Source organism: Prionailurus bengalensis, chromosome B3, assembly GCF_016509475.1.
Source record: "Prionailurus bengalensis isolate Pbe53 chromosome B3, Fcat_Pben_1.1_paternal_pri, whole genome shotgun sequence".
Lineage (NCBI taxonomy): Eukaryota > Metazoa > Chordata > Mammalia > Carnivora > Felidae > Prionailurus > Prionailurus bengalensis.
In genome coordinates this window covers 32,205,073-32,219,718 of record NC_057355.1, presented here as the reverse complement: position 1 = coordinate 32,219,718, position 14,646 = coordinate 32,205,073, and the positions used below count along the sequence as shown (strand labels likewise).

Here is a 14,646-nt window from a genome sequence, read left to right as displayed (position 1 = left end):
GGAGAAGACTTGTTGGATCATATGGGAATTCTGTGTTTAACTTTTTGAAGAACCAGCCCAAGTCCGTTTTGGGGTGGGTTTATGTATAGTTAGCACTATGCCTGGCTCAGAGTGGCAACAAAAACTGTATTTAGCATCAATATCATCGGTGGCACTTCCTAAGTGCTGGGTGCTCTTCTAGGCACTTTACCTGTGGTAACACATTTCATCCACGGTATCCTGTGAGACAGATATTAATATTATTCCCATTTCACAGAGGGGGACTGAGGGCTGAGGGGTTTTAAGGGATTTGGCCAAGGTGTGTAATTGTTCTGACCCAGGGGGAGTTAAGGCCCAGGGGCAGAGTGAAGGTCACAGGGAGGTTCCCTGGAAGGGTTTCAGCTCAGTGGAAGGGTGTCCTCACTGTTACAGCTCTGCAGCTGTAGAGGAGTTGCTGCCACCAGGAGCGAGCGCTTTGTTAACCCGGAGCTAGCTGTCGAGGAAACCTTTAGGCGCTGTTGGTCCCGTGTAATCTCAGCAGTCACCTTCTGGCTCTGTTAGGATGCACAGGAATTGAAGTGCCCCTGGATGCCAGCACCTCAGGGTCAGAAGGAGGGTGTGAGGAGGACTCCTGGTCCCCGGGGGGGCTCTGGACAGCCTGCACCTGTGGCTGGCTGAGGCCCTGGGGATTGGGCTGACCCCAGGCCTGGGGTCTCAGCCCTGGGCCTGCCACCCGCTCATTTCTGTCTCTCTTATTTCCGGACTTCGCAGCCAGAGGAGATGCAGAGGGCCCGGGCACAGGCCCCAGGGCCAGCTGAGACCCCAGTCATGGCTTTGGTACAGTCAGTGCCCGGGGTACACCCGGTGCCGATACATGCCTACTCCATCAAAGACGCCTCCTGCAGAGAGGTAAGGTTCTCCACGCCCCCTGACTCTGCACCTGGAGGCCCAGATCCCACCAGGCAGTCAGGTTCCCACCTGAGAAGCCAGGCCTTAGTCAGCACCTACGCTGTTCTCTCCCTTGCTCCTGGCTGCCCTGCCAGGAAGCTCCCCTGTAAGCGTGAGCCACTCCAGGGCAGGCAGAGGCCAGCAGAGTCAGTGGTCAGCAGACGGCCAGTGTGCGTGGCAGCCCAGGGGTCTTCCTATGTGGAGAGAGACACGATCTGCGTGGCAGAGAGCAGAGGCGACAGCAGGAGCAAAGGGGGCGGGCCACAGGTCCCTGCCACCCAGGTTCACATCTCTGCCCACCACCCCAGCACCCCTGAAGGCTGCTAACCTGGCCTTGTGACTCCCCACCACATAGGAGGTCTGCAGCCCAGTCACTCCCCAGAAGAGGAAGTCCTGCCAGACCGAGTGCCCCAGGAAGGCTATCAAGATGGAGTCTGAGGAGGAGAAGGAGACACGGCTGGCCCGGAGCTCCCCCGAGCAACCCAGGCCCAGCACCTCCAAGGCAGTCTCGCCACCCCACCTGGATGGGCCCTGCAGCCCTGAAAGCCCCATCATCGGAAACGAGGTCTTCCCACCCAACAGCAACCACGTGACCGGCGAGCCTAGGGAGGCAGGTAAGGAAGTGGTTGGGCAGCGGAGGCTGAGGCCTACGTGCTGTCCTCCAGGGGCTGGGTAGGGTGGGACCCTTCCCCCAAATCCTCACCACACCCAGGGAGCCCAAAGCCAACAGCATCCCCTGTGTGTCCTGCTCTCAGCTGCCACCAGATGGGGCAGGGAAAGCCCATGGTTTTCCTGGGGGATAAGATTGGATACAGTTTACCGTGTGATTTGCTGGGATTCCAGTGTGGGGACCGTAAGAGGCTAAAACCCACAGTCTGTAGCCCCTTCCCCGAACGCACCCATACAGCGCCCAGCACTGTGCCTCTGCACAAAGTGGGTCTCCCCAGGCAGTGTCTGTTGGTGAGTGCCTGGCATGCTCCCAGAGAGACCTTGGGTCAAGTCCACACCCATCACTTCCCAAATTTGTCTGCAAAGGCCACCTGGCTAAAGTACGTCATTTGTCCTAGATACCTTTTATGGACACCACCAAACTGGGAGTTCTTGGGCATGAGTTGAGGCCAACTGATAGAATTCTGGAATGGTCAAGACAGTTCTTCCTAGATCTGCTTCACCCAGAGGCCCCCTTTGTTTTCATTCTAGGTCTCAGACTGAGCCCTGATCCTGCTTGCACACTGAGCCCTGACCGACATTCCTTGCTCACAATGCTATTGGTAATCAAAAGGTTTTGATTAACCAAATATAAAGTAGCTTTTAATTCAAACATCTCAGCTCATGAGACAGAATTGGAAAAAACCAATGTGCTGCTTCTTCTTTAGGATTGCAAAACAAACCAGGTGCTTTTTTGCCAAGCTGCCTGTGTAGGGAACAGATTCTGAATTTAGGACCAATAACTGAATTAAGTATTCACGTACAGGGCACAGTGGGCAGTGACGGAAAGTCTCTTTGAATAAACAGATCCATACTAGCACATTTGGTGAATGTTCACATCCCCCTCTATAGGGCACACATCGCCCACCCCATCCACTGGCCCACAGGGATTCTCACAGAACACCTGGGCCCCACTGAGTGGGCATCTTGGCAGGGCCTAATTCTGTCTCCTCTGCCCTGTTTCAGAGGAACGCGTCGTGGTGATCAGCAGCTCGGAAGACTCAGATGCCGAAAACTCGGTGAGTGGTCCAGAAGTTCAGCCCTGGACTCCTGCCTCCCCCCATTCCGGGTCCCAGGAGACCCAGCCGCAGCAGGTGACTCTTAGACTTGCCCTGCGCCTGGGGAGTTTTCCAGCGAGGCAGTGAGTTCTGTGCTGTCCTGAGGACAGTCTCCAAATGCCAGCTGCGGGCCTGAACCAGCCCAGCCCTCCCTCTATACCAGGGCAGGAGCCGTCAGTAACCATATATACTCTTCTGAAATGCTGAGAGTGCTTCCTTCCAGAGCCCTGTCTCTCTTCTGAACTAGCCAATGCCTTTGTCTGGAGCTTCCTTATATTTTCTCTGACCTCTAAGTCCTCAATGAGGAGCGGGGGCAAGAACCCATTCCCCAGTTAATCGCAGCCAGTGAGGGTCAGTGCAGGGGTGTGAGGGCACGGGCAGCACCGTACAGGGCCCAAACAGGCAAGCGTTCACTCGATAAGAAAGAACTTTAAAGGCATCCCACAATGGAACGAGTACCTTTGTGGATTGCACCCTTCTGTCCCTGGAGGTTGGTTAATGGAGGTGGGGAAAGGGGGGTTGAACAGAGGGAAAGGTTGGACTGGGTGCCTCTGAGGTCCCTTCCGGCCCTCAGTCTGAGGTTCTGTATTGGAAAGTGCATGGAGCGCATGGAGACCGCTGCACAACACTCCTCGCCAGCCCACCCCCTGCCAAGAGCACCAGGAGCATACCACCCCTGCCGGCCCCCCCGCCTGCCCCATGGCGCATGCCGCCCCCCGGCTTGGTCTCCCCAACATCCCGCCGAACAACCTGCAGTCCCTGAAGCCGATCCTCACAGCCAGCCCACCAGTCACCGGGAGGACACTGCCGTCCGCAGCCGCCGCGGGACTAGCTTCCTGTCGCGTAGAGCACAGAGTACCCCCCGTCTTCACCGCGCCTTCCACTTGCCCCTCAAAGTGTATTATAACCCCATGTGGACATGTCCTCCCCCCGCAGTCCAGGCCACCACCCCTGCTGCCACAGGGCCTCCCAGCCATCCTGCCGATCCCCAGGAGAGTCCCTGCCACCTCCAGAGGGCCATCAGTCAACGCGGCCGGGCACGGGGAGCAGTGCGCTCCCTCGGCCGCTCCTTCCGGGGCTCCCCCCACATAGCCCAGTGGCTCAACAGCTTCTTTGCCGTTCCTCTCTCTGTGGCTTCCCAGCTTGACACCTCTCTCAGGAAGGGTGGGGGGAGGCAGAGCACCCCAGACTCTTAAGGCAGGATCTCCCCCTGGGAATTCTGACACCGCCCCCGTGGAGAACCCCGTCCAGGACCTCTGGAGGTGCCTCCAATTGCATTCCCAGCCCCCTGCCCTCGAGTTCTTCCCCCTACCCCCCACCAGCCTGGCCCCCCTCAGACAGGCCTCTGAGAACCCCTAGCACCTCCCTCTTCTGTAGCTGGTGGCCACCGTCCTCCTGGAACCGCGTGGCCACTCGCTCACTTGGCTCCTGCTCCCCGGCCCTCCTGCACCCCACCACCCAGCCTGGCCCATTCGCTGAAGGCCCTGCACACAGTAGGCATTCTGTGCATCGTGGTCAAGGAGCGGACCAAGGAAGGAGCAGCTGCACAGACCCGTCAGGGAGACGTAAGCCCTCTTCACCTGAAAGGGCATGATTGAGATACAGGCTGCCCGCTCCTCACATCCCCAGGCCTCTTTGCCCCAAAATAGGAAGCTTTTCTCTCCCTTTGCCCCTCCAACTGCCCCATCCCACCACCCCGAGGCTTTCCGCTGGGCCTCTGCCAGGACCTAAGCCCATGAGGGCAGGGAATGTGTCGATCCCAGGACCTGGCAGATACGGCTGCTCAATAAATATTTGTTGAAAGATTGCCCTGGCAACCCCTTCTTCCATGACCATCACATTCCCTGCTGGACTTAGCTCTTCTCTGCAGGCGGTTTTGTGTCCTCCCTGCACTGAAACTTGGTTCTCTGGTGGAGTTACTATGTCCCCTCTTTCCAACGCCCTGTGAGCATCAGAGTGGGGAGGCGGGTCAAGGCCTTCTGTGCCTCCTGGACTGTGTCGGTCCCACCATCTAGTCAGGTTCTCTGCGCCTTTCTTGAGGTGAACCCCACTTTCCCCAGATCATTTCACACCTCCTCTTGCCTCCCCCCACACAGGGGAGGCTCCAGCACCCGCCTCCCAGGTGGCCTCTCTTTAGCCAGGTCCAGCCTTCTTTCTGGGGACTTCAACATCCAGCACCCTGGCCTCTCTGGGGTCTTTGCCCCACCCCACTGCAGCCGCCAGCCCCACGGCCACCCCCTGGACCTCACCATACTGAAAGCTGGCCCGCAGGGACTCTGGCCACAGCTTCCTGCCCCTTGAGCTCACCGGTACTTCGAGGACCCCTGCCCTCCTGTAGTAGCCCCAGCCACCCCTCCTCACCCTCCTCTCAGGTCTCTGTTCCCTTCCACCTTGTTCTTCTGGCTGCAGCCCATCTTTATGGTCTCAGCCTTGCCCATGGCCTCAGTTAGCGCCCACAGGCTGCTGGTGCCCGGCGCTCACTCCTGCTGCCAGACCAGGATAGCCAGTGGCCCTCCGACGTCTGCACTCGGGTGTCCTGTAGATCACTCGTCTCTCTTCCTCTCCTCTCCGTTAAGTCACACCGTCTGCCCGGCTACAGAAACCAAGGCCCCCAGAGCCGCCCTGGATGCCCCTCTTTCGATTATTCTTCACCGCCAGTCAATATTTCAGTCTTCCCTTTAAGCCATGTTCTAAATTCCTCTGAAATCTGGGCACTTCTTTCCATCCCCTAAACCTCATCAAACAAAACTGACCCTGGGTGGAGGTAGCAGTCTGGGATGGAAAGCTCGAGAAAGGATCGGAATGCCAGTAGTCTCACCAGACTTCACGACAGTTGGGCGCAGAAACTGAAACCAGCACTGCTGGGGCTGGGGGGCGGGGTGTCAGTCTGATCCTCAGCTGTCAGTAGGGGGTCCAGGTTGTGTCTGAATTATTCCAGGAAGGAGGGAGTGTGTTTCAGGTGGTGAAGAGTTAAAACAATTAGAAGCACAGCTGCTCACCTGTGGAGACCAGGTCCGGAGTGGGGAGGGCCAGAGGACCACTGCTTTTGTGTTGGTATTCTTCAGTTCTTCAGACACACTTTCTTTTTTTTAAGTTTATGTACTTATTTGGAGAGAGAAAGAGAGCACAAGCAGGTGAGGGGCAGAGAAGGGCAGACGGAACCCCAAGCAGGTTCCAGGCCATCAGTGCAGAGCCCGACGCGGGGCTGGAACTCACAAACCATGAGATCACGGCCTGAGCCAAGATCAAGAGTCAGGTGCTTAACCAACTGAGCCACCCAAGTGCCTCCAGACACACATTTTTTAAATTAACCATCATGTGTCCCAAGCTTTAAAAAACATCTATGCAAAAACAAAACAAATTAGGTCTCCTCCATGCGTTTCTCACCCACCTTCTGTGCTCCCCTCCAGACCCCTGGCACTCCCAGAGTACCCGCAGCGGCTTGGGTGGGGAGCAGGGCGACATCCGCAAGGTGCTCCGGGCTCCCACATACCCATGTCCTCTCCTGTCCGTGGCCTTCATCCCACCTCCCGTGTGTGGAAGTTGGCCTACGAAAAGAGCACATTTTCCAAGTGTCCCAGACTGCAGCTAGACACGCCTGGAGGCTCTGGTGCAGACCTGGCAAGGTGGGCAAGGCTCCAGGAGAGACGGCTGGTGCGGGAAGAGTGGTCTGTAAGAGCTCCTGCCGCTGCCGGAAGCGGTGGGGGTGCCACTGTTGGGTGGTGGGGCAAGACCCAGGCCTGACGGTGGAGGCCTGGGGTGAGGACTATCCTAGGAAATGAGGGTGGGTCAGCAGTGCCTCTGCCCTGGGCCCTGGGTTAGGGTCCAAGGCAGGAAAAGATAGATGCTCTCAGCTACTCTTGTGACAGAGGACTCGCCCCACTATCCGGCAGTAGCAAGACCAAGAGGAAGCAGGAGGGGACAGTCCCTGACTGCAGTGGCAGTGGTGACCAGCAGTAGGAAGAGGGGCGCGTGAGAAACGACCGATCCAGGGGAGGGGCTGGGATGCTGGTGAGTGTGTGTAACAGAAGATGGGAGCCCTGTCCCCCGAGGGCCTGGCGCAGGGGGCAGCAGAGGCCATAGGCTAGCTAACAGGATGGTCCGGCTCACGGACACGCATGAGGTACCGCGGGGCTTCCGGAAGTTGCAAGAGCTGGGATTTTGTGTCTGCAAAAAAGGGCAATCTGTGTGTGTTGCCAAACTGACCCCAGCTGTCGTTTAAGAGTGGGTGCTTAGGAAGTCCCTCGGGAACTTGGGGACTCTTGATAAGAATTGATGTCGGGCACTGCAGAGACAACTTCAGGCGACTGGATGCCAAATATCAGAGTTCAGCTCCTGAGCGGCCGATGCCCAAACATGGAGTTAATCAGTAGGACCGTAGTTCTCTACCCTGGCTGCGCACTGGAATCTTGCGGGGGTGGGGGGGTGGTTACCAACGACAGATTCCTGGGTGTCACTCCCCCTGCCCCAGAGATTGTAATTGAACTGGTCTGGGGTGCAACCTGGGCATCTGGATTTTTTGAGGCTGCTAATGCCCAGCCAAAAAAGAGAGAACCACCGGATGGGGGGACTCAGTTGTATATCTGTCATCTGTGTGTATCAGCCTTGAATGGGGGTGCCCTGTACATACTGGGATATGATCCAGCGGGGGCGAGGGGCTGCTGGATCTTCCCAGAGAGACCTAGACTTGGGGAAGGTGATTAAAATGTCAAGCCAGCCGTATGGGTGTGCTTGGTACGGCCATGCAGCCTGCCACGTGGAGTGTGGAGGTGGAATGCCCTTGCCCTGCTAAGTTGATCTGTGTTGAATCCAAGTGAACTAAAGCTCACAAGCCAGATTGCACGTGTATCCTAGTTACATGTGGGTCCTGAGAAACTCCCAGGTCCCCCGTGGCTCGGTCTGAGCACAATTTTGCAGTCAAAGAAGTCCATTAACCAAGTATAATAAAGAAATGAATCCTGGGGCTCAGTCGGTTGGTTAAGCGGACGACTTTGGCTCAGGTCACAATCTCACAGTTTGTGAGTTCAAGCCCCTCCTCGGGCTCTGTGTTGACAGCTCAGAGCCTGGAGCCTGCTTCAGATTCCATGTCTCCCTCTCTGCCCCACCCCCGCTCATGCTCTGTCTCTCTCTCTCTCTCTCTCTCTCTCTCTCTCTCTCAAAAATAAACATTTAAAAAAAAGAGAGAAATGAATCCTATTATTTACTTGCATCTTTTAAAGAATATTAAAGTGAGTTCTGCTCCTCCAGCTCTTAGCAGAACATCTTCAATTCCTCTTCCTCTTTTTTTCACCTCCCATTGTGTCCGCTCCCTACTTCCTTGGAGCTTTCCCCACTTTTCACTTTCCAGGCCGAGCACGCGGGCTCCAGTCTTCCACACTCCATTGCCTTCTGCCACCATTCCTTTTCCCTTCCCAGGACATCTCAAGCCTTTTCCAGTAAAAGGCTCTTGCCTGGCTTGGGCCCAGGTCTCTGTGCCTCTCCGTCTACACTCTCCGCCCACACACTCGCCCAGCGGGCAGCGCTATGGGCATTGGAACATAGGGCTTCGGGTAGTGAGCAGGGGGCAGAAAGCCTTCCTGCCCCAGAGCCTCTCATGCTGATTGCCCTTTTGCTAAACCTGGGCCTTGAGAAAAGCCCTTTTTAAGCATGCGGGCACTTCCTGGCCACGTTGCTGGGACGTAAGGCAGGGAGAGGGAGTGGGGTTTACAGCTGGCTGGAGTTGAGTGGAAGGCGTGCTGGCAAGATCATCTCCGTGCAGTAGCCCCAAGGGTGAGGAAGGATCAGAAAGGAAGAGGAGTCAGAGCTGGAAGTTCCAGCCTTCTCTCCATTGACAAGCCCAGCAGAAAGGGGGTGTCCTTTTATTAAGGGAGCCACCAAGTTCTTCAGTAAGTTCAGGACAAAAGACATTCTGCCACTATAAGAGAAAATGACCCTAGGGCAGTGGGAGGGCGTAAAAATGAGATTCTGATGACCATCATAAATGACCCTGGTTGGGGCTCCTGGGTGGCTCAGTTGGTTGAACAACTGACTCTTGATTTTGGCTCAGGTCGTGATCTCACAGTTGCAGGATCGAGCCCCACATAGGGCTCCACATTGAAATGAGTGTCGAGCCTTCTTGGGATTCTCTCTCTCCCTCTCTCTGCCCCTTCCCCGCTCACACTCTCTGTCTCTCTCAAAAGAAGTAAATAAACTTTAAAAAAATAAACAACCTGGTATGGAAATGGAGCTAGCCCAAAGATGCAGCTGTGTTGCTGTCCCGGGAGCTCAAGTCTTGAAAGAAGATATCCAAAGAGGTGACCAAGGCTCTAAGGCCTGAGAAGACATTCCAGAAGGAAGGAGGCAGGCGGAAGAACTCAGGGCCACTGCACGGGCTCTTGCAGACATGCTGGGAGCCAAAAGAGGAAGGAAGATGAGACAGCTCCGGGTGCCGTGTCGGTGGGGACAGAGAGGCCTCAGCCAAAGGGACAGCTCTTCAGTCCGGGGGAGGACACAGCAAGGAGAGCCCAGCTCTTTCCACCACCCCAGGTACCAGGGCAATGTCTGGAAGGTTGAAGATAAAAACCAGCTGGGTTTTCCCTCAAGGAAAGAAGGTGGAGTATCTGGTCTAGCAACTTCGAGGAAGATTCCTGGAGAAGGTTCCTCACAGGGAGGAAAGGGAACTGCCACAGTGAGACAGAAGATGCAGAGCAACCCTTGCAAAATAAACCTTTGACGCGTGGCCAATCGAGGATCCAGATATGCGAGGCGTTTGACGAAGACTTTTATTGGGACCTTATGTATAGAATCCCCGAACTCCAGGCTTCTCTAAGCAAGACCAGCTCTAGACGGATTCATAGTGAATGTCTTTCTCTATCAGTGACCGGGAGGAAGTTGGTGAGCCTGGGGTAGGGCTATGAAAAGCCAATGAAGTGAAAATCGGCCACTCCTGGGGAAAACCAGCACATTTTACCTGTGGCTAGTAAGGACTTTGCTCTTGGCTGAAGTTTTGTTAAAATGTTTCACCTGGTGAATAAAAGGGCCAAGGCCCATGCTTATTACCTGCCGAGCCAAGGACATTAGCCAGAGGCCAGCGTTCATCCTTGGAGGCTTCAGATAGCCCCGGCTGAGGCAGTCTGTAAGTAGGAAAGACCCGAGGGCTGCTCTGGACTCTGTCTCAGCAGTACCCCCAGCTGGCCGTGTGATGTTGGCCATGTCCTTTCCCCCTGGTCTCTGGCTCACATCCACAGGTGGCATTCACAGGAAGTTCTGAGCAGGCCTCCCGAGACATCGGCTGGCTTTGGCAGCTTTGCAGATGATGAGCCTCTACCGCCCTCTGTAGCCACAGCCCCTTGGGGCTCACGGAGACAGAGCCCTTCCCCCACCCTGAGGCCTTTCAGATTTTTTGCCTTGGTGCTGGTGAGAACAGGGCCTTGGGTGCCCAGGCTAGAGGAGCCCCGGGCCTGAGGCTTCCCTAAGCAGCCGGCTCCTGGATGCTAAATGACAGAGGGCCTCCAGGCTTCGTGTGTCCACCCAGATGTGGCATTCCTGAGGCGAGCGGTCCCCCTAAGACACTGGAGCCTTGGCTGGCTATGGGGACAAGAAGAGCCAAGCTCCTGGCCCCTTCCAGAGAAACCTCAGGTTTGAGATGAGGCTCCTTCCTCCCGTCCCAAGAAGTGTTTCTTCTGAGTCTGTTCAGAGAGAAGGGAGCAGCAGACCCCTCCGGCCCTGCCCACCAGAGCACTGGCCCCTTCCCTGAGCTTCCAGACCCGGCGCTATGCGCCCATGTGCACACTCACACATGCTCACATTCCCACACACCTGTCAACACAGGTTCATAAATTCACACCCGATGTGCACACACACATTTGGCATTTGCATTCACTCGTCTGCGTGATCTCAGCCTTTCACAAACGTGTGGTTCCCACACGGCCCTCACACGTGCACATGCACACTGACATCCATTCATACGCACACATCCTCGTGCACACGCACTCGCTTAGACGGATATACACCTTCCCCTTCCCCTCTCTCCCGCATGTGCGTGCGGATGCCCCCCCCCCCCACCATACCAGCTTGCTCCTGTTCCCACGTTCACATCACACACGCACACCGGCCCGTGGGCACATGCTCACCTTGCCAACACGCCCCCCTCTCGCCCTCCGGGCCCCTGACCTGTTGGTTTCTCTGTGTTGCAGTCCTCCCGGGAGCTGGACGACAGCAGCAGCGAGTCCAGTGACCTCCAACTGGAGGGTCCCAGCTCTTTGAGGGTCCTGGATGAGAGCCTCGCCGACCCCCAAGCAGAAGACAGGCCCCTGGTTTTCTTTGACCTCAAGATTGACAGTGAAAGTGGGTTCTCCAGTGGCCACCCCCACCCCTTTCTAGCTTAGTCTCTGAGCCCCCGAAGTAGGTGCAGGCAGAGCTATGTTCTGGGCCCGGGAGAGCCCAGAGCTCTGGCCAATGACTGCAGCCAGAGAGCAGGCAGTCCCTGAGTCCCAGCCTCCCCTGGGACTCCAGGTGTACCACTTGGTTGTCCGAATAAGGACTTCCAGGGCCTGAAAGCATGAGGCAGGTGCATCCGTGAGCTCACCCCTGACCAGCGCTTCTCTAGAGACCTTTGGCAACACACTTGTAAACAGAACACGATGTGGGAAGTCACTGCTGGGAGGCCAGCGATCCGAGCAAGGCCTTCAGCTGCAGAATTCTGAGTACAGAGCTCATTCCACAGGGAGGCCGACAAAGCCCAGGTCACGGAGAAAGATGACCCCTTCTCCCAGAAGCCCCTCAACTCTCCACGGTGCTGACCCTGGCCTCGCAATGCCCTTCCCCGAACCAGAAGGCTCCGGCCTACCCTGTGGCACAGACCCAGCATGGGGCCAGCCCAGCCAGACAGAAGTAGTGGGTTTCCCTAGGACAGGGGAGTCCTTCCCAGACCTCACAGGGCAGCTGTGAGCCATGTTCTGAGTGGAGTAGTTTGGGCAGGTGTGCTGTCTGCCTGGGCTGGGAATCTTGGCTCAGTGACGATGGGATTGGAGGCTGGGGCAGGGGGGAGAGGATGCGCTGGAAACAACAAAGGGTCCCGAGTGTAGGCGGGTAAGGCTAACAGAAGCCGGACAGGAGGGACCTGGATCTAAACTGTTTGGCAAACTCCGGGGCTGGGGACAGGGGCAGGGGGGCAGGGGGGAGCTGGACTCCCACCAGGTGAGTAGGGGGTGTTTGGAAAGCAGCCCGCCCTCCCCTTCTGACCCCTGTCCCCTTTGGAGCCAGCATAGAGCTGCATTTGGAGGCTGACGCTTGGGTCCTGCCAGCAGGCCCCGAGGTGGGGTCCTAGAGCTTCCACTGCTCCCTCCCTGGGCCCCCCCACCCCGCCCCTGGGGCCTCACCTTGCCCTTCTCTCCTGCCCAGCCCAGAAGATTAGCCAGCTGGCAGCCGTGAACCGGGAGAGTGAGTTCCGCGTGCTCATCCAGCCCGAGGCCTTCTTCAGCATCTACTCCAAGGCCGTCTCCCTGGAGGTAGGGCTGCAGCACTTCCTTGGCTTCCTGGGCTCCATGCGCCGCCCCATCTTGGCCTGCTACAAGCTGTGGGGGCCCGGCCTCCCCAACTTCTTCCGGGCCCTGGAGGACATGAACAGGCTGTGGGAGTTTCAGGAGGTCATCTCTGGCTTCCTGGCCGCTCTGCCCCTCATCCGGGAGCGCGTGCCCAGGGCCAGCAGCTTCAAACTCAAGAGTCTGGCCAAGACCTACCTGGCGAGAAACATGAGCGAACGCAGCGCCCTGGCCGCCGTGCTGGCCATGCGAGACCTGTGCCGCCTCCTCGAGGTCTCCCCGGGCCCCCAGCTGGCCCAGCACGTCTACTCCTTCAGCAGCCTGCAGTGCTTTGCGTCCCTGCAGCCCCTGGTGCAGGCGGCCGCCCTGCTCCGGGCCGAGGCCCGCCTCTTGGCCCTCCACAACGTGAGCTTCACCGAGCTGCTGACCGCACACCGCCGTGACCCAGAGCGGGGCTTGAAGAAGTACAGCCGCTACCTGAGCCTGCAGACCACCTCGTCACCCCCCATGCAGCGCGCTGTCAACCTGCAGGCTCTGAGCAGCTACTTCAAAGGCCTGTCGGAGGAGGCCGCCGTGGCACGGGCAGAAGGCATCGCTGGCCACAGCTTGGCAGAAAAGGCGCCCCAGCAGAGCTGAGGGGAGGCGATGACTGGCTTGGAATCTCAGGGGGGGCCGAGAGGGATGAGGCCTGCCTGAGCAGGCCCCACCCATGACCGCATTTCCAGGCCCCGGGCCCCAGTACGCAGTTGTCATTTGGTCCAGAATCAGTTCTCTCGGACCAAATTCCCCTTCTCGAAAAGCCCCACAGGGAAGGTTCTAAGTCCAAGTCCTAATCCCCCAGGGGCCACCAAATCCCCATTCCGGCTTTGGGAGCACCAGTGGGTTGGTTCACCAGACACCTGGCCCCTCTCCTCCAGGAGCCAAAACCAAGGAGGTTTTACGTGAAGAAGGCCCCCGGCCACCCAACTCGCCACCTCCACGAGTGTCCCTGCAGTTCCTCCCTGACCCCGGCCACTGCCCTGGGGGACCTGCCAACAGCCCCCGTGGACACTGCCTGCCGGCGACACCCCACAGGCACCCAAAGTGCCTCTCAACCAAACCGCCATCGTGAGTTTGGGTTTTCCCACCACCTGCCTGTCTGAAGGCCGGCTCCCTGGTCACTTCTCCTTTGGGGATAAAAATGCATTTTCATCCCCACGGGGCCTTGTGTCTGCAGAGACAGAATCTGCTGCCCCATGTCTGTCCCACCTTCCGGAGTCTGGCCCTTCCAAGCTTGCTTCTTGCCTTCTGGCCACCCAGACGCCTCTCCTTTAGTCGGGCTTTTCTCTTTGGTCCTCAGGCCATCAGCCCCTCTCAGTGTGACTTTTGCTCTCTCTGTACCGCCCCCCTCAGCCCCATTAGGAATGTCCTCTAGCCCAGGGCTGCCTGCCACACACACCAGGAGCCCTCAGCGTTGGCATCCCCTGAGAGTCGCTACGCCAGACCTCTGGGATCAACATCTCTTAGGCGGGCCCAGCAAGCTGTTTTAGCACGTTCTCCAACTGGTTCTGATGCCCGCTAAGAACCAGTGCTCTGATAGACTGCTTCCCGAAAGAGCAGCAGAGAAAGTCCTGGCCCCGACTGGGCACGTTGACTGTGACCTAGGAAATGACCCCTGGTGTCTCCACTGTAAAATGGGCCAATTGGCCCAGATGGGCTCAGAGCTCCCATTCCAGTTCCTCCATTCTGGGACTTTAGGCATGGACGGCAGCCACCGAGCCAGTGGACAAGATGGTTTTCAACCTAAACCCTAGCTCTCAGCCCTAACCTAAGCTAAGGTCCTCAATCTGTGGTCACACCAGAGGGCAGCAGCAGAACACAGCAAGGTCAGGGCCTTCCCTCTGACTAGCAGAACCACTGTCTCTCCCCATCTCCTCTCCCTTCCCCCTCCCTTGGCTCCCGCCGCTGGGCCATAGCCCAGGGCCTCCTGCCCCTATTGCCTGGGCTTTCACAGGAGTGAAGTCTGTATGCCCACACCTCAGCCCCCGTCCGCTGGGTGCCCTGGAGATAGATCCACGAAGGGATTACATGGGAACCAGCTACCACAGTGGGAGTGTCAACTCTAACCGTGAGCTTTGACGTGTTTAAAATAGCATTCGAGTGTAAGGCGAGTCCCGGCTCAAAAGCTGTGGGAACAGGCTGATGGGTGAGGGGAAGAGGAGGCTGGGCCCCAGCCTGGCTGTGCTGACCATCCTGGCAATTGCAAGGCAGCCCTTGGGCCACCACTCGTATTTTCTTCCCTCAGCCTCCCCCCGAACGAGGCAGTGCCCGCTGGTTTACACCCCTCCCGTGCTTGCCATCTGCAGATGTAGTTGACCACAGGTTTTATAACAAAGGGCTCTTCTGCCCTCTCTCCATTTATGCAGCCTTTAATAAAGATGTGAATGCTCAAA

General features: G+C 57.5%; 1 protein-coding gene across 8 annotated transcripts in view; it reads left to right on the top strand.

The window, feature by feature from the left end:
* The window catches only part of PML (PML nuclear body scaffold), a 39,209-nt gene extending 24,563 nt beyond the window's left edge, over positions 1 to 14,646 (top strand). The window contains exons 5-9 of one of the 8 annotated variants that reach the window (XM_043555035.1): positions 751 to 888; positions 1,283 to 1,541; positions 2,602 to 2,654; positions 10,868 to 11,018; positions 12,075 to 14,646. In XM_043555035.1, coding sequence (XP_043410970.1) covers positions 751 to 888; positions 1,283 to 1,541; positions 2,602 to 2,654; positions 10,868 to 11,018; positions 12,075 to 12,850 — 1,377 coding nt within the window. In that variant the 3' untranslated portion in view covers positions 12,851 to 14,646. Of the gene's footprint in view, positions 1 to 750; positions 889 to 1,282; positions 1,542 to 2,127; positions 2,199 to 2,601; positions 2,655 to 3,267; positions 3,570 to 10,867; positions 11,019 to 12,074 lie in introns of those variants that run through there. The other 7 variants (XM_043555037.1, XM_043555041.1, XM_043555039.1 and 4 more) reach the window with 7 other exon arrangements.